Source organism: Monodelphis domestica, chromosome 3, assembly GCF_027887165.1.
Source record: "Monodelphis domestica isolate mMonDom1 chromosome 3, mMonDom1.pri, whole genome shotgun sequence".
Taxonomy (NCBI): domain Eukaryota; kingdom Metazoa; phylum Chordata; class Mammalia; order Didelphimorphia; family Didelphidae; genus Monodelphis; species Monodelphis domestica.
In genome coordinates, this window is record NC_077229.1 from 513,710,260 (window position 1) to 513,727,412 (window position 17,153).

Below are 17,153 nucleotides of genomic sequence, written 5' to 3' on the forward strand. Positions count from 1 at the left end.
CAGAGCACAGCCACGTGCTGCATCCTGGCAAAAACTGAACTTAACTTTGGAAAGCCTAACTTTGTTGTAGAGCCTCAGATTACGGCAGAACAATTAGGAAAACGAAGCCACCAGGCACCCGCAGAGCTCTCACACAGGCTACCATCTCACACAGGCTGTGGCTGCTGCAGACAGATTCTTGTCATCAAATTAGACTCTATACAAACACTGAACTATCTACAGAGAAAGGTGTGGGGGTGGGTGGAGGGGGAAGGCATGGGTAGTGGGAGTGCCAGGGGAAAAAGGGGAGAAGTTATTTGATGAAAACCTTTATTTAAACAAGATTTTCATTATCAACTTCTGGCATTGATAGCTAACATCCAAAGGAGCCTCTTTAAAAGATCTGGAAGGCTTTTCCAAGAGGGGGGACTTGCCATATTAGTCCTTGGACCAATGCTACCACCCACTGACAACTGACATTAGTGGCTGACCAGAATTAGAATTATACAAACAAAAAGGTCTGATTTCCTGTGAAAGTGCTCTTTGGGATACAAACTCTGAGGTCATATTTACAACAGGGAGAGAACACAACAGATCCCACACCTTTGAAAAGCAAAAACAAAAAGACCCCTAGTTTCAGTCTTAGAATTAGTACTGTGTATTGCTGCTCTCTAGGCAGAAGACTCATAAGGGCTATGCAATGGGGGTCAAGTGATAGCTAGGAAATATAAGGAGCTAAATTTGAACTCTCATCTTAGGGCTGGCTCTTAATCCAGAGCTACCTACCTGCCCTACCTCCCACAACCCCGCCCCTTTTTTAAAATTTAATTTTGTTTCCCCTCTGTCCCTTGTATCTTTCAAGAGAAACTACCCTGTAAAGGGGTTTCTCTCTAGAATTAAGGTAAGAAAGGAAGCTTAAAAAAACTTGATGGACAATATGGACTTCAAGCACACTTAAACCTGTGCTAGAATTGGGTCCAAAAAAGTATCAGATGCTAAAAAGAACGACTGTTTTGGAACATAGGAACAATCAGAAACAAAAGTTTTCTTAAAAACAAAAGGTACTTTCAAAAGATCCATAAAATGGATGTCGAGTGTGTTACAATCATGGGTTTTTTATGGTAGGATTAGGCTCAAATTTTGTAATGACAACAAAACAAAACACTGGGACCTCAAAAGTAAAAAGCCAATACTTTTGGAGAATCAGGTGAGTGAGAAATGTTTGTTCGGGGTGGGTACAAAGATGGATGCTGTTCATTCTGGTCAGGGAGGCCCTTAGGCCAAGACACGGAATCGACCAGGAGCTGCCCGACAGACACAGGACCCCAGCTTAGGAAGAAGGGCTCCTTGTCCAAATGAAGAGTCAAATGGGAACATGCTGGTCCAGAAGCAGCCCACAGAAATGCCTGCTTAGAAATAAATGTGCTCATGGCTTTTAAAAAAACCGTAAGAGGCAAAAGTGCATCAAACAACATCCTAAGCTGTTTTGGCAAAGGCAGCCCTGGAGGCTCTGTCTCTATGACCTCACACCATCACTCCAAGGGGGCTAATGAATGATTCTTGTTTTAGTAAAAGAGAAAAAGGCAGTGGCTTTTCCTCAGGCCACAATGAAGACCCCCAAAGACCCCCAATTATGACTCTGAGGCAAACCTCCCCCCAAAGAGGTCTTCGTCCCACTAGCACTCGAACAAACAATTCTCTCTGAGTCAGTTTCATGAAACTACAGCAATTAAACCACCCCATTATAAAATTTAAAATTCCCTCACCCCAAACCGAGGCATATTAGTTCTCTTGGAAAGCGTTTCTAAAACACATGGCCTTCATTAACACAAGAGAGTGCTAATTCTCACAAGCTTAGGTTTGCAGAACATTTTGAGGCTTCAGAATGCTCAATTCAGACACTACAGAGAATACTATTTTCACTTTTTAAAGATCCAAGTTTTTTTAAAATAAGGTGTAAACTCTATGAAGAAACATTTCCAATGTTGAAGTTTTTTGTCCATAAAAATTAAAGCTACACTCTCTTAAGTGCTAGGTATTATATGCTTCTATTAAAATTTTTTTTTTCTCTATTAAGAATTATTCCATACTAAGAGTATAAAAACATTCCAAGAATGGAGAGAAGAAAGGACAGAAAATATACAGGCTACATCTTTCCCACTTGTGACATAATGGGGAAAATGCCCAATTTACTTGTTGTTTTTTAAAAATAAGTTCAGCTAAATTCTAAACTTAATCAGTTTTGGGGAAAGAAAAATCTACTTCTATATAGAAAGTAAAATAGGGATAAAAACAATGATTATAGTTAACATTTATGTAATGCTTGTAGTTTGGAAAGTGCTTTTATAAACATTATTTCATTTTATCCTGGGAGACAGGTGCTACTAAACGCCCTCTTTTAAAGAAGAAACAACTGAGACAGATTGTTTATGAAACTATGAATCACTCTTCTGTAGAGCTCATTTTAAAAGGCACATAATAAACATTCAACGTGCTACTTTGAAGAATGTTTGGGAGAAAAATATTTAAGGATATAAAGAGGGAATATTAAATATTGAAACCTTGAATTGAAGGAGATGTAATGTCTACTAGAACGGCACAAGGAGAATAGCAGAAAGAGACGGGGCAGACTGCCTAGGCTTAGTGTATGAACTTGCAGCCTGAAATCTTCCTCTACAAACAGAAGAAATAAGCACACGTCATTCAAATTGCACAAACGATAGAAATACTCTTAAGGAGCGGAGACAAAAAGGCTTCATAATTTCCAGGAATGCCGCTATGCTACTGGAAAGTCAACCCACAGGTGGAGTCTTGTCCTTGGGCATCACCCCAAACGGCCTTTAGTTTGAAACAGTGCAGAGTTCCTGTTTCAGGCCATGAACACTTCACTTAGCACAAAACTAAATAAAATGCACAAAGTCCAGTTTACAGACTCCTAATTTAGTGTTCAGTTTATGTGTCTGAGCAGTTTTCACACAAAAAGGCAGCATTTTCTTTCTTTTTTCTAAACCGTACGCTGTTAGGGACCACGAGGCAAGGGCTAGACAAATGGGGTGGTCAGGGGGCTTGCCCAGGGGCCCACAGCCATGTCTGAGGACACACTTGAACCCAGGACCTCCTGCCTCAAGGCCTGGCGCTCTATCCACTGAGCTGTCCCAAACCAGAGTATTTACTTTCCACCTGGGAGTGACCCCGGAGCCTGGGCAGGGATAAGCAAGAAAAGCCTTTGTCCCGGCCCTTTATTCCTATGGCGCCCCCAGCCTCCTGCTAGAGAGATGAAAACGGAGGCAGCCAAGAGCGTCTGGTGGCCTTCTCCCTCCTCGGCTGCCCCTGCCGCGCCTGGCTCGCACCGACGGGGCAGCCGCAGCCCCTACAGAACCGGGCACGGTTTGGGACTTTGGTCCCATCGGGCTTCTAGTCGATCGCAGGGATCCGGGTCAGGTTTAAGTCTGCTCTGGCTGATAAAAGAGCGTTTCAGATGGTCCGGCAGGCGGGTTTCCCCGCTGGAAGGCCGATGCCCACACCGTGCCCCTGCGTGCCAGGCACCAGCTTGGAGACCCCACCCAGGGTCAAGCGACCGGAGAGGGGGCAGGAGTCGGTCCCTGGTCGGTGCCGTCAGGACAACTCGCGTTCTCGTGCCCGTTTTCCCCCACGCCAGGGATACAGGCCTGCGCGTTTCTCAGGGCAGAGGCGAAATCTGTGGCAAGAAAACGCCTTCCACCGATGCATGTCGGGAGCTGGAGGTTTAGGGGGCTCCCAGCACCAAACGGACTGGGTGTGCCAGACACAAGCCCTTGGAGCCTCTCAGGCAGATTTGTCATCACACCATATTGAGTCTTCATGTAAGGAATCGAGTGACTCTCCCAATGGAGGGGAGAGAAACAGCCCAAAAAGAAAAGCGCAGGGGCAAGCCGACAGCACAGTGGATAGAGCACCAGGAGGACCCGGGTTCAAATGTGGCCTCAGACTCTTCCTAGCTGAGTAACACTGGGAATGCCACTTCACCCACTTGCCATTCTTCTACATTAGAACGGATACTAAATCAGAAGGCAAGAGTTAACCCCCCACCTGATAAATCAATTAATAAAACAACGTTGTGATGGAGAGAATCTATTGTCTGAATGAGACCATTAAAGCAAATAAACCACAAAGCTCATGGAAACACATAGTGTGGCCAATCTGGCTACCAACTGCTCCGAAGTCCTGCTTATTCTAGTTGAACACACCATGAAAAGGAGTAAGTTTTGCTCTTTGTAGTAAGACTTTGATCCCTGAATGACATATTCAGGTAGAAGGGACTAAAGCTAGTCAGTACCTCCAAAGGCATCTAATCAAGCCCCTGTTTTATATACCAGGAAACTGAGGCTCAGAGAATGACTTAAAGTCCTGACTACATCTTGTATTTCCTAACTAGGTCATGACAACTATCTAAGAATCCTGGAGCCCTAATCAGCTTCTTACAATAGCAACAATGCTAAATACATGTGTATAAGACACACGTTTTCTCAAAAGGAGCAATTCCCTTAAAATAATCTTTACAGCATGAACTGAACTAACTGTATCCTTTTATGTCATCATACGAGGTTTAAAATTATAATTGACTAGCAGTCTTTTCAAAGTTTATGATGTCTATAGATTTGTAAACTGGCAAAATCCTTCTTTAACATCACTTTGGCTGTATTCTTACTTCATTAAAACTTATCCTTATTCTGCCATCTAAGCTTCTTTTCATCTTACGGATTAGTTTTGTTTCAGTAGTTTGAATTAAGGTTCATACCACCAAAGTTACATATTAAACAAGGGACCACTCATTATTTATTGTAAAAGCAATACAAAACAACTCACTGATGAAGCATTACATGAAACCTAAATTCTACTAGAAAATAATTAATAGCACTGTAACTGGGTTATTTTTTAAATGGTAAAACCTGACAAATCATGACAGTTTCTATTCTGTTCACAGAAGAAAAACAACAACAAAAAAACACAAAGATAATAACATATTAGTGAGGACTGTCTCTCTACTAGATGATGCCTTGTCATAGGATAATAAGGAATTTTATATGTTCTTCAAATAACATAGGTTCTGAACTATAAGAATTTGTAATTTTCTCAATATGGGTATCCCTTACTTCAAATGAAATGTCAAGCCCATTATACCACAATAGATGGCCTTGAAATAATTGCCATGGCTGAAAAATGTCAATCTGGGGAAAAGATTCTCTGAATTTAATTAGAAGATGCTGCAATTAATAGAAATACTTCACTTAACATACATCCAAATAAGCCTTTTTAGAATTTTCTAGGGGTATTGTTAGCTAGGCTTATAAGAACATAGGGTAAAATCTCTGGAAAAAAAATGTATATTTTAAAAAATATGCAGATTTATCTATACCTCTACATACCTACATGCATATGTTTCTCCAGAGCCTTATATCATAGGCACTTCATATTCTGTGATCTTTAACTAAATGTTATTAAAACCTCCACCTTGAGTATCTTTTAGTAACCAATTAAAAGACAAAAAAATTTTTTTTTCAATTTTTAGGGGGAGGGTGACAAATTGAAAAGGAAGAAACTATTTCTACCTCCTTACCTGACAGCATAAATAAGCTTAATATTTTAATTAAATTTCTAAAAATAAAATGACAAAACCCTAGCTTTAAAAAGCATTAAAAATAATAATCTGGGCAACTAATCCTTTAGATAGCTAGGATATACCAACTATATCATTAAAGAACTATGAAAAGTTTATCCATTTTCACATTATGAGAATTTAAGTTTTCAAGTGATCTAAATAATTACTAACAAGTCTTCCTTTCTTCCTTTCATACTTCATGCCTAGCTGCCATTTTCTTTCTTTGAGAAAAGGAACAAACTACACCCATTATATCTATAATCAATATTTTAAATGCAATAAAGTAATTTATCAAAAAATATGGCATTCTTTGAATAGGTTCTTAATTTGAAACCAAATGTGAAAAATCACATTGCTAGAAAGCAAGACATTTCAATTAGTCACACAAACACTTCAGTATGTGATTAGACAAAGTTAAGAATTCTTTCAAAAATTCTGTTTTCAGATTAAACAGATTCCCTACATACTCTAAAATGTTCATGGCACCAAAAAACAAAAAACCCAACCAAAAAAAAGGGAAAAAATGAGTCATCAATTGGAGAATGGTTAAACAAACTAATAAAAGGCTATTACAGTACTCTTGTAAGAAATGATATTCATTTAGAATTCAGAGCAAAGAGAAGTCTTGTCAGAATTAATGCTAAGCAAAACAAGTAGAACCCAGGAACAAAATATATGACTCTACTAAGGTAAATTATAAAATAAAAGGACAACAGAACTATGACTAAATGCAACCAATACCAAATTCAAAGGCAATTTGACTCAGGATGTTGAACGTGGCTAGAACAAATACTGTAGTAAATTAGTTTTTCTTAACCAGTTTTCTTTGTAATAAAAAAGATTACAGAAAAATAACTGTGATATGAGAACATCAATAATATTTTAAAATAATAGATTTTTGCATCACAAAACCAAGCTCCTGTAATAAATCAATAAGAGAGTATATTATAACTTAACATAACAAAATTTATTTTAAGAACAACTTTCTACTACCCAAGAATAAATACTCACATTTTATATGAGCGACTGACTACATGCTAAGAAAGACTTGGCAAAGTCTATTCATTTTGTCAAAATTAAACATAAAGAATAAAATGCTAACGTACCTTCAAAGACATCAGTCATTTTACAGATGTGGGCAAATGTACACCCAGTTGCCCAGGTATAGACTACATCCATTAAGTTTGACTTGAATGTGTTTAAGTAAGTCTCTTCATCAATTTCTAATTTGGCCTCTGCTGAAACTTTTGCAATCCTTTTAGCACATTCCTTTAAAAAAAAAATCAACTTTCAAAAAAAGAAATTTAAGATTCTTAAGTTTTGAACCCCTGTAACTTTTACTACCACCTTGAAAATCTTGGGTTTTTCCATCTAGCACAAATGAAGGTATTAATTTCTTTGTGGGAACGATGTCTAAAGTTTGGATAAAGTCCCATTAAGTCAGGTACCATCCATTTATTCTAGATCAAAGAATCAAAATCAGATGATTTTTTTTAAAGTTCAAGGGGTGACGGCTGGTTTTGCAGCCCTACGGCCTGGGTTCAAAATTCTTGCATTGTAATTTACGTGGGTGACCTTTGGCCAATCACAACCATCTGGACCTCAGGTTCCTCATCTGTACTATGAGGATGCCAGACTAAAGGCACTATGCTCCTAACTGTAGAACATGGGTTCTCTAGGCTCAGGTTGAGGTCAAAACTCAAGAGCCCAAAGGACTCGAGTAGATCTTTGGAGGCTAAAGAAGAGAGCTGAGCATAGGTGCCCAGGGTACTTTCATCCACAGGATGGCGAAAATCATGGATCATCTGTCTGCTCCAAAGAGCAGACTCCAAAACTGAGCTGGAGCTGTTGTGTTAAACTGAAATGGACATGAGGGCCACTAATGTGTTCTTAAAGACCCCTATGGACCACATAGTACTTTCGTTTTAAAATGTATCACTGATCGAGCCAAACTCTAGAACTGTGATGGGCTGCATGTTTGTTCTGCAGTCCAATGCATTCTAAAATAAAAGTCTTACTTGCATCTGGCGAAGTGGTCCTGCTAACTGTTCTGTCAATTTGGGCAATTCAGTGGACTGTTAAAAAGAAAAAAGAAAACAATGGAAAATCTCACAATGTAGATGAGCCCTCAAATAACCCATATTATTTTCTTTAATAAAAAAGTAACATCTAATATTTAAAGTTAGACGTGATGTTTTATTACTTTAACATTAATAGTGGTGACGAGGAAAAAGTCCTAGATTTGGAACCACAAGACCCAGGTTCAAATACATGATTACCTGCATGATATTAGGCAAATCTCTTAAAACTTTGGGCTTCAGTTTGCTCAGTAGTAAAATGAGGCATCAGAACTGAGAGTGACCTAGGAGGTACTTTCTGGCTCTAAATCAACTACTTTCTCAGCAACCTTTTTAACAATTTTACTTAATAAAAGAGAATCCATCTGCAAAAATGTACTGAAAAATAATATAAGTTTCTAATTTAATCATTCTCAATATGTTGAGAAATGATTCTTGTTCCTCTTCTAATCACATTTAACATTTCTCTTAATATTCTTTCAATTATTTAATTTCTTCCTAATTAAATTTGTCTAGTAATAACACTAAGACTATAAAGTTGTTCCTGTTCTTTGTTTTATATCCTGGATTAATAAGATTCATTAATTTATTAACTTCATTAACTGTTTATTAACTCACATTCTCTTGAAATACAAAACAGCTTAGCAATGCAGTTGCCTGCTCTGCAGAGAGGTCATTGAAAAGTCCATTAAACATCATTTCAGTTAAAAGCAGTTCATCAGCACTATATAAAAAAGAAAGAAAATAATTAAGAAAAAAATTTTTTTAAGTTTTGTTAAAAAACACAATATTTAACCATTCAGATAAAGGACAGAATGGGCAAAGATCAAAAGAAACTAGAGAATGAACAAGAATATTTAGAAGGAAATAAAAATGAGCATTGTAAGTATAAAATCATATTGAAGACAAGGACCTTTTCATTTCCTCAGTGTAAGAGAATCACCGTGGGACAAGTCCACCCACAGTGCTGACGACAATCAATTAACAATGATCTATCACGCATTTATAATATGTCAGGCACTGTTCTAAGCCCTGGGGATAGATAGAAAGACAAAAACTAGTTCCTGCCCAGAAGCTTACAGTCTGTGGGGGACATGGGACACCAAAATGTAAATAACTATAATCACACAAGATATATACAAGGTAAGACACTACTGGTATGGGGAGGCGGATGGTGGTGGGGCAGTATACCAGTTTTAAGTCTTGGATGAAGGAAATCAGTAAGCCAAGAAGTGGTGAAGAAGGCATCCCAGACATAGGTGACCCGTGAAAAGGCAGTCAAGAGGTAGGGTATAATGTGTGAGGAACAGCAAAGAGGCCACTCTATCTAGATCATAGTGTATGTGGAAGACAAGCATGGGTCAGGAACATCAGAATGATAGGAAAGGCCAGACTATGAAAGAGTAAGAGCTAAGAGTATTTTAGATTTTATCTCAGAACCAGTAAGGAGCCACTAGTTTGAGTGGAAGATGGGCTGGAATCGATAAAATGTGAAGCTGGGACACTAAACCAAATGGCTACTTATTGCAATAGTCTGGCATGAAGCTTGTGCTAGGGTGGTGGCAGTGTCAAGAGGGGACAAGGGACGCGTATACAAAAAATACTGCAGTTTCTACATGTACAAAATTAATCCACCAAAGAAGGGAAGCAGTTGAATAGAGGGAAAAGAAAATCTGTATCAGATTTCTCTGATAAGTGTTTGGTATCAAAGATATAAACAATGAACAGATATAAGACTAAAAGCCATTGGTGGAAAGGATATGAACAAACTTCTCAAAAGAAAAACCTGCAAATTATTAACAACAAATTATTAACAAATTATTAACAACATGAAAGAATACTCTAAATGATGAATAAGAGAAATGCAAAAACAACACTGAGTTTTCACCTGACACTCTGCCAGCTAGCAAAGATTTTATAAAAGATGAGAATAGTCAATGTTGGGCAGATTAAGGGAAGAAAAATGCATTAATGCAATAGTGGAGGAGCCATAATTTGGCATAAACCCCTTTGAAAGCAATTTGGAATTATGTATACAAAGTGGCTGTCATGTCCATACCCTTTGACCCAGAGACTCTAGTACTAGGTTTATAATCCAAGAAAGAGGCCACAGTGAGATTAAGAATGTCCCCATATACAACAAAATAATTGTAGCGGTAATTATTCTGAAAGGAAAAAAATATAAACAAAGTAACTATGATTGAAGAACAGTAAAACAAAGTGTGGTATGTGAATATAACAAATATTACTATGCTATAAGAAATGATATAGAGAGAAGCATGGAAAGACTTAAATGACCTGAAGTCAAGTGAAGTAGGTAGCGCTCCACCCTTCCCCATACACACTGACTACACCAGTGGCAAGTGGAAAGACACTTGGATATAAGACCAAGCAGAATTCCAAAGGGATATGGGTGCTCCAAAGTGTAGATGACAAGATACTCCCTACTCCAATTTTCTGGAGAGGTATTAAGTACAAAAATGTGGTACTGCATATATGATCAGACTTTCCCCAAGATATTGAACAGTTTTCCAACTTCTTTCACTCCTCATTCTTTTTTGTCTTTAAAAATATTATTTGTTCTTATTAATAATATGGAAATAGGTCTTGGTCAGTGACACATGTAAAACCCAGTGGAATTGCTCATTGGCAGTGGGAGGAGGAGAGGGAAAGAACATGAATAATGTAACAATGGTAAACTAGTCTAAATTAATTTAGTAAATAAATAAAATTAATTACCATCCCCCCAAAAGAAATCTATTAGCTTCTCATAACTTTCTGATATTCTTCGAGAATACTGTAATTTGTCAATACGAGTAAAATGAGGAATCTTTAAAAAAATATTACTTGTAAGGGATAGCTTTCTAAGAAAGGGAGAGATACTGGTGGAAATTTTGGTGATGTCAAAGAGACATCAATAAAAATTTATTTTTAATTAAAAAAAAAAGCAAACCAGATCAGCTTTCTTTTGCACTTAAAAGTTTGATATTAAAACCTTTCAGGTTATTATAGTTCACTGAAGTGCTTTATGATACCTCTGTGAGAGAAGGTTTGACACCATGGAGAGAAATGAAAAAGGAGAGAGCTGCAGAATTCCATAGCAGTGGGGCATAGGCAGGAAAAGGAATTCAGAATTTTGGGAAGAGAGAGCTGAGCTGACCCAGACAGTTGGGAGTGAACTTCTGGCTGGCATTATAGACCAGACAGGTAGGTCGAACCAGGCTTCTTGATCCAGTGAACTTCTCTGCGTGAATTTCCTGACCCAGAACCCACTAGAAGATAAAACCTATTGGACAAGACTTTGGGGAAAGAAACTGTCCGAACCAGAAGAGTTTCCATTTACCTCCTTAAATCTGAGCTTGAGGACACTTGTTATGCAGACAAGAATCAGAGTCCTCATCATCCTGACCCTAAGTAAGTCAGGTGAACCAAACCGTTCTGAACCACTTGACTTTGGGGGTGAGGGTGGGTGGGGGAGGGGAAGGATATTAGCTAGATATGGACCCCTTCTCCCTCTTTCCTTTCCTGAATACAAAAATCCATATTCTCAATCTGTTCTGTACCCTTTTTGTTTCCCAACAATAAATTGTAGTTAAGGATTCAAGAACTGATTCAAGTAATTTAAAAGGAAACTTGAGAGTGAGGTGGGGAAAGAGATTACTACCACAATCTCTCCAAATAGATCCTTCTGAGAAACCAGGAGAGTAAAGCAGAAGGCAGCTTTAGAAGGGGGAAGAGTATCATTTTTTTATCACCCTTTCCCTTTATTATATAAATCTTCCCCATTTCCACCATCTATTACACCTCCTTACCAAAGAAAAAATGTGATGTTTACATGTTAGGTACAATACTCTAAATTGCAAATTTAAATAAAGAGGGTTGAAATCATCTTACACAATTCCTGATTTTTTTTTTTTTGTGGTGGCAAAAAATTAGAAACTTAAGGTGTGTCCCTCAGTTGGGGAATGGCTGAACAAATCATGGTACATGGTGGTGACGAAATACTATTGTCCTTGTAAGGAATGAAGAACAGGATGATTTCAGAAAGAGCTGGAAAGACCTATATGAACTGATATAGAGTGAAATAAGCAGAATCCGGAGAACGTGAACACAGTAACGGTAATATTGAGGGAGGATCAATTGTGATAGACATAGTTACTCTCAGCAAAACAATGATCCAAAGGACAATTCTAAGAAACTTATGACAAAGAATGCTATCCTGTTTACAGAGAAAGAACTCTGGAGTTAGAATACAAATGAAAGCATATGATTTAGTACTTGTTTATTTGGGTATATGATTTGAGGTTTTGGTTTTATAAGATTATTCATCTACAAAAATGAACAAGATGGAAATATGTTTTGCATGATAATACATATATAACCCAGACTGAATTGCTTGCTAACTCTGGGAGGAGGGAGAGAAAGAGGGAGGAAGACAATTTGGATCATATAACTTTAGAAAACGTATGTGAAAATTTATTATGTCAATTGGTAAAAAAAATATTTCAAAGAATAATTTGTACCATTTCAAGATTAGCTGCATGAAAAAGCAATTAATTTTACCTGCTGATCTCACAAGCCACTCGTCCTTTCATCTCTATGACATCAGAAGATGTAGCAAAACCCAGTCTCCGCAAAACACGTTTTCGACACTTTAGCTCATCCATTTGTAAAACAGTTCTTGCTTTCTTTAGTTCTCGCTTTGCAGATTTAATATCTACTGCAATCTAAAAATGTCAAAAAAATAAAGTGTTAAATTCACTAAGTCACTATTTGGTAAATAAAAGAAAATAGTATTGCTTTGAGCAATGAAGGTATGTTTGGACAAATTTCTTAAGAGAAGCACCATGAAAGTGGGGGCACAATAAAATTATGACAAATAAAATGAAAAAAGATAGCATATGTATCTGAGAACTTTAGTACATAGATATGCAAGGCAGGAGATGCAAAGAGGAAATAAAAATTGGAAATGACCTAAACTACATTTGATTAATAACATTCCAAAAAATAGAAGAAACTGATGATAAGAAGGGAGCTCCAAATACTAAGATTATGTCAACCAAGCTGGGACTTTCATCATTCTGATCAATAGGGTACAGAACAGCAACAGAGAAGAAATAGTGGACCATTTTTCCTTTGAACCTTTCATATTCCAAATCATTGTCAAGGGAAGATTTATATCTAGTTGGCCCCTGACGTCTTGCAGACATTTACACATGACACCTTACTATTTGTTTGCTGACACTTCTAATTTTCTCCAACTGGCCTTTCAGAATCTATGCTCTCATTCTTTGGTAAAGTTGATCTACTCTTTTTAAAAAATAGATATAATTTTAAAATTAATTTTTTGGGAAAACTTTATTTAATCAATATAGAACATCTTTCCTTGGTTACAAGAATCATCTTCTTTCACTCCCCTCCCCCACCCTTCCCATAGGCGACACATAATCCCACTGGGTTTTACATGTGTATTTGATCAAAACCCATTTCCATGTTGTTGTTTGCACTACTGTGTTTCTACTCCCACAGATCTTCCTCTGAATGTGGATAGTGTTCTTTCTCCTAAGTCCCTCTGAATTGTTCTGTATCATGGCATTGCTGCTAGTCCAGAAGTCCATTACATTCGATTGTGCCACAGTGTATCCAACTCTGTGTAAAGGTTCTCCTGGTTCTGCTCCTTTCACTCTGCGTCAGTCCCAGGAGGTCTTTCAAGATCACATGTATTTCTTCCAGTTTATTATTCCTTTTAGCACAATAGTATTCCATCACCAACATATACCACAATTTGTTCAGCCATTCCCCAATAGAAGGGCATGCACTCATATTTCCTCATTGTCTATACTGCCTTTTATGAGGATGTAATTACCTACCCAATCTCTTTCAACTAGGTCTATTTTTACTTTGACTTTGTCAAATATCATGATTATGACTCCTGCCTTCTTTTCATCAGTTGATGCCCAATACATTTTGCTCTATCTGCTTACCTTTACCATATGTGTGTCTACCTTCCTCATGTGTGTTTCTTATAGACAACATATGGTAGGATTTTGGTTTCTAATCTACTCTATTTGCTTGCGTTTTATGGGTGAGTTTATGTCATTCACATTCCGAGTTATTACCAGCTGTGTACATACACACATATATCTTAGCATTTTGTCCTATACAGTTTGTCTAGCTACTCAGGCGATGATAACAATTTTTAAGAGTTACCAATATTCTCTTTTCTTGTAGGGATACAAATCATTTTAACTTATTGGGTCCCATAAAAAAGTTTTTTTTTTTGTTTTTTTCCCCTTTGGTGATTCTCTTGAGTTCTGTGTTTGGGCATTCATTTTTTTGTTCAAGTCCAGTCTTTTCTTTATGAATGCTTGGAAGTCTTCTATTTTATTAAATGACCATACTTTCCCCTGCAAGAATATAGTCATTTTTGCTGGGTAGTTGATTCTTGGTTGTAGACCTAGTTCCCTTGCTTTCTGAAATATCAACTGTAGTTCCATGGTATCTGAATGATTTCTTAGCAGGTCATAATAATTTTTTCCTTGGTCTGGTACTTCTTGAATTTGGCTATAATATTCCTGGGTGTTGTCAGTTGGGAATTAAATATAGGAGGTGCTCTATGGATTTTTCTAATCTCCACTCTTTCCTCTTGCTCTAGAATGTCTGGGCAGTTTTCTGTAGAATGATGTCCAAGTGTTTTCTTTTCTTTTTTTTGTCATGATGTTCTGGTAGACCAATGATTCTTAAGGTGTCTCTCCTGGACCTTTTTTCTAAATCTTCCGTTTTGTAGATGAGGCGTTTCACATTTTCCTCAATTTTTTCATTCTTTTGATTTTGTTTTATAGTTTCCTGATGGCTTGTGAAGTTGTTTGTTTCTAGTTGTTGTAGTCTAGTTTTTAAAGTTTGAATGTCATCCCTGGTTTTTTGGTCTTCCTTTTCCTTCTGGTCTAATTTTCTTTGGAGATCATCTTTCATCTCCTTTACCTCATTTGCAAGCTGATTAATTTTGACTTTCAAGACACTATTTTCTGTTTCCAGATGATTTATTTTGCTTTTTAAGTTCTTTTCCCAGTTGTCTTCAGCCTCTCTTGATTTTTTTAAAATTGTATTTTGAGTTCTTCTAAAGCCTGTCTCCAAATCGTTGGAGTTTCTGTGTTTTTGCTTGGTGTTCCCCTGATCATCCTCTATTGTTTGCTCTTTGTCCACTGCCTAGATAAAAGCTGTTGATTGTAATTTTTTTTTCTGTTGTTTGCTCATATTTTCCCCTTCTTTCACCCCTATAGTTGCCTGTAGTCTTGCTCCTCTCATTATGTGTTCGATCTGTGGGCTTGGGCTGTTCTGTGCTGAAGGAGCTTCTTCTCTGTTCTGGGGATTGATCAAGTTAGTCAGATCTTCCCCAGCTGACAGCAGAACCTGAAAAGGAGCTGGGCTTTTTGCCATGTGGTCAAAGTTGTTGCCTATAGTTTGTTGCAGTTTTTGCCCTTGGAGCTTAGTCAACAAGGCTCTCAGATCAGTCTGTGGGGGATGGGTGTTGGAGCATGAGCTTCCCTGCCCTATGAAGGCTTTTTATCAGCCCTATTAATGAGATTGAGCCAGGGAGGAGTTGATCTGTAAACCTGGCTGTGCCCTGAGGCCAAAACCGCAAGAACAGAGCAGGCAAGATGGAGGTCTTGGCTGTGACTAGGCTGCCTGCTCTGCACTTCTCCAGCAGCCTCTAAGCTGCCTGTGTTCTATGCCCTGAGCCTGGCACAGCTTTGCCAGCAAAGTACTCCCTCCAGACTAGCACTCTGGCCCGCCCAGAGATTCCATTCACCTCTAGAGGCTCAGTGCTGTAGGTGGGGGAGGGGTCCTTGGACCTTCCTTCTTCCTTCCCCTTAAACCCACACGTTCTAGAATCCAGGTTTTTTTGGGAGCATACCTTTTAAGTTGGGTCCAAGAGGAGGGTTCCCTACCTCTGTCCTATTGTTAGATTTGGTTTTCAGACCCCTCGAAGCATTGTGTTCTTTTTTTTTTTAAACCCATACCTTCCGTCTTGGAATCAATACTGTGTATTGGCTCCAAGGCAGAAGAGTGGTAAGGGCTAGGCAATGGAGGTCAAGTGACTTGCCCAGGGTCACACAACTAAGAAGTGTCTGAGGCCACATTTGAATCCAGGACCTCCTGTCTCTAAATCCACTGAACCACCCAAGCTGCCCCTGAGTATTTTGTTCTTGGTAGGTGAGGGTTTATAAGGTCTGAACTGTTGCTGTCTCTAGGCCACCATCTTGACCTGATCTACTCATTTTTGCAACTATTTTCCCTTGTCTTATTGATTGGTATCAGATTGCAAACTAGAGCAATTAATCAATTAGCATTCATTATTAAGCACCTACTAAGTGGCAGGCAAAGAATAGGAAACAAAATGGGTGACTATTACCCAGGATAATAGCTGAATTAATTATTGCATAAGAATAAAATGAGAAGGGGATGGGGGAAAGGAAAGGGGAAGCTGGGTGGCTCAGTGAATTGAGAACCAGGCCCAGAAACAGGAGGTCCTGGGTTCAAATATGGCCACAGGCACTTCCTAGCTGGTGTGACCTTGGACAAATCACTTATCTCTCATTGACTAGCCCTTACTGCTCTTCTGCCTTGGAACTAATATACAGTATTGATTCTAAGATGGCAAGTAAGGATTAAAAAAAAAGCAACAAAATGGAACCTTTTTTTTTGCTATAAGAACTGACAAAAAGGATAGATATCGAAACAAAGTAGGACTTAACTGATTAAACTAAAGTGAGCAGAACCAGAGAAGTGTTTATATAAATACTACCATACTATAAAGGAAAACACCTATGAAAGATTTAAGAACTCTGATCAATGTAATGACCAAGCATAACTTGGGAAGGCTTTTTAAGAAGCATGATACCCACACCTCTTAGGAGATATATGCAGAACAAGACATTTTTAAAAACACCTATAATGTGTGATTTTATTTTGCATGATTATGCTCATTTGTTGCATGAAGTGAAAAGTTTTGGCCAGGAAGGAGGGGCTTGAGGGAGTATGGGATAGTTATAGTGATAATTAAAAAAAAAAAAGGAAAAGTTCGGAACAAATCACCCAAAAACACTGAGAAAAAAAAGCAGAAAGAAGTTCAAAATAGAATACACACAAGCAGGGTGGCATTTGAACTGCCTTGTTAATTCAGAAGTATAATTTTTAAGTCAAGTGAATGGGGGACAGTAGGGTGGCTCAGTTGATTGAGAGCCAGACCTATAGATGGGAGGTCTTAGGTTCAAATCTGGCCTCAGACACTTCCTAGTTGTGTGACCCTGGGCAAGTCACTTAACCCCATGGCTTAGCCCTTACCACTCTTCTGCTTGGAACCAGTACATAGTATTAATTTTAAGGCAGAAGGTAAGGGTTAAAAAAAAAGTGAATGATTTTTTAGTTAATGAGAAATAGTGAAGATTTGAAGTAAT

At 38.1% G+C, this 17,153-nt stretch overlaps 1 protein-coding gene across 1 annotated transcript in view; it reads right to left on the minus strand.

Moving 5' to 3' along the window:
• MTREX (Mtr4 exosome RNA helicase) overlaps positions 1-17,153 on the minus strand; it is an 82,991-nt gene that overhangs the window by 2,465 nt on the left and 63,373 nt on the right. Inside the window, exons 22-25 of the mRNA XM_007486321.3 lie at positions 12,259-12,422; positions 8,314-8,419; positions 7,636-7,692; positions 6,724-6,886 (exon numbers count right to left, since the gene is read on the minus strand). Coding sequence (XP_007486383.1) covers positions 6,724-6,886; positions 7,636-7,692; positions 8,314-8,419; positions 12,259-12,422 — 490 coding nt within the window. The remainder of the gene's footprint in view (positions 1-6,723; positions 6,887-7,635; positions 7,693-8,313; positions 8,420-12,258; positions 12,423-17,153) is intronic.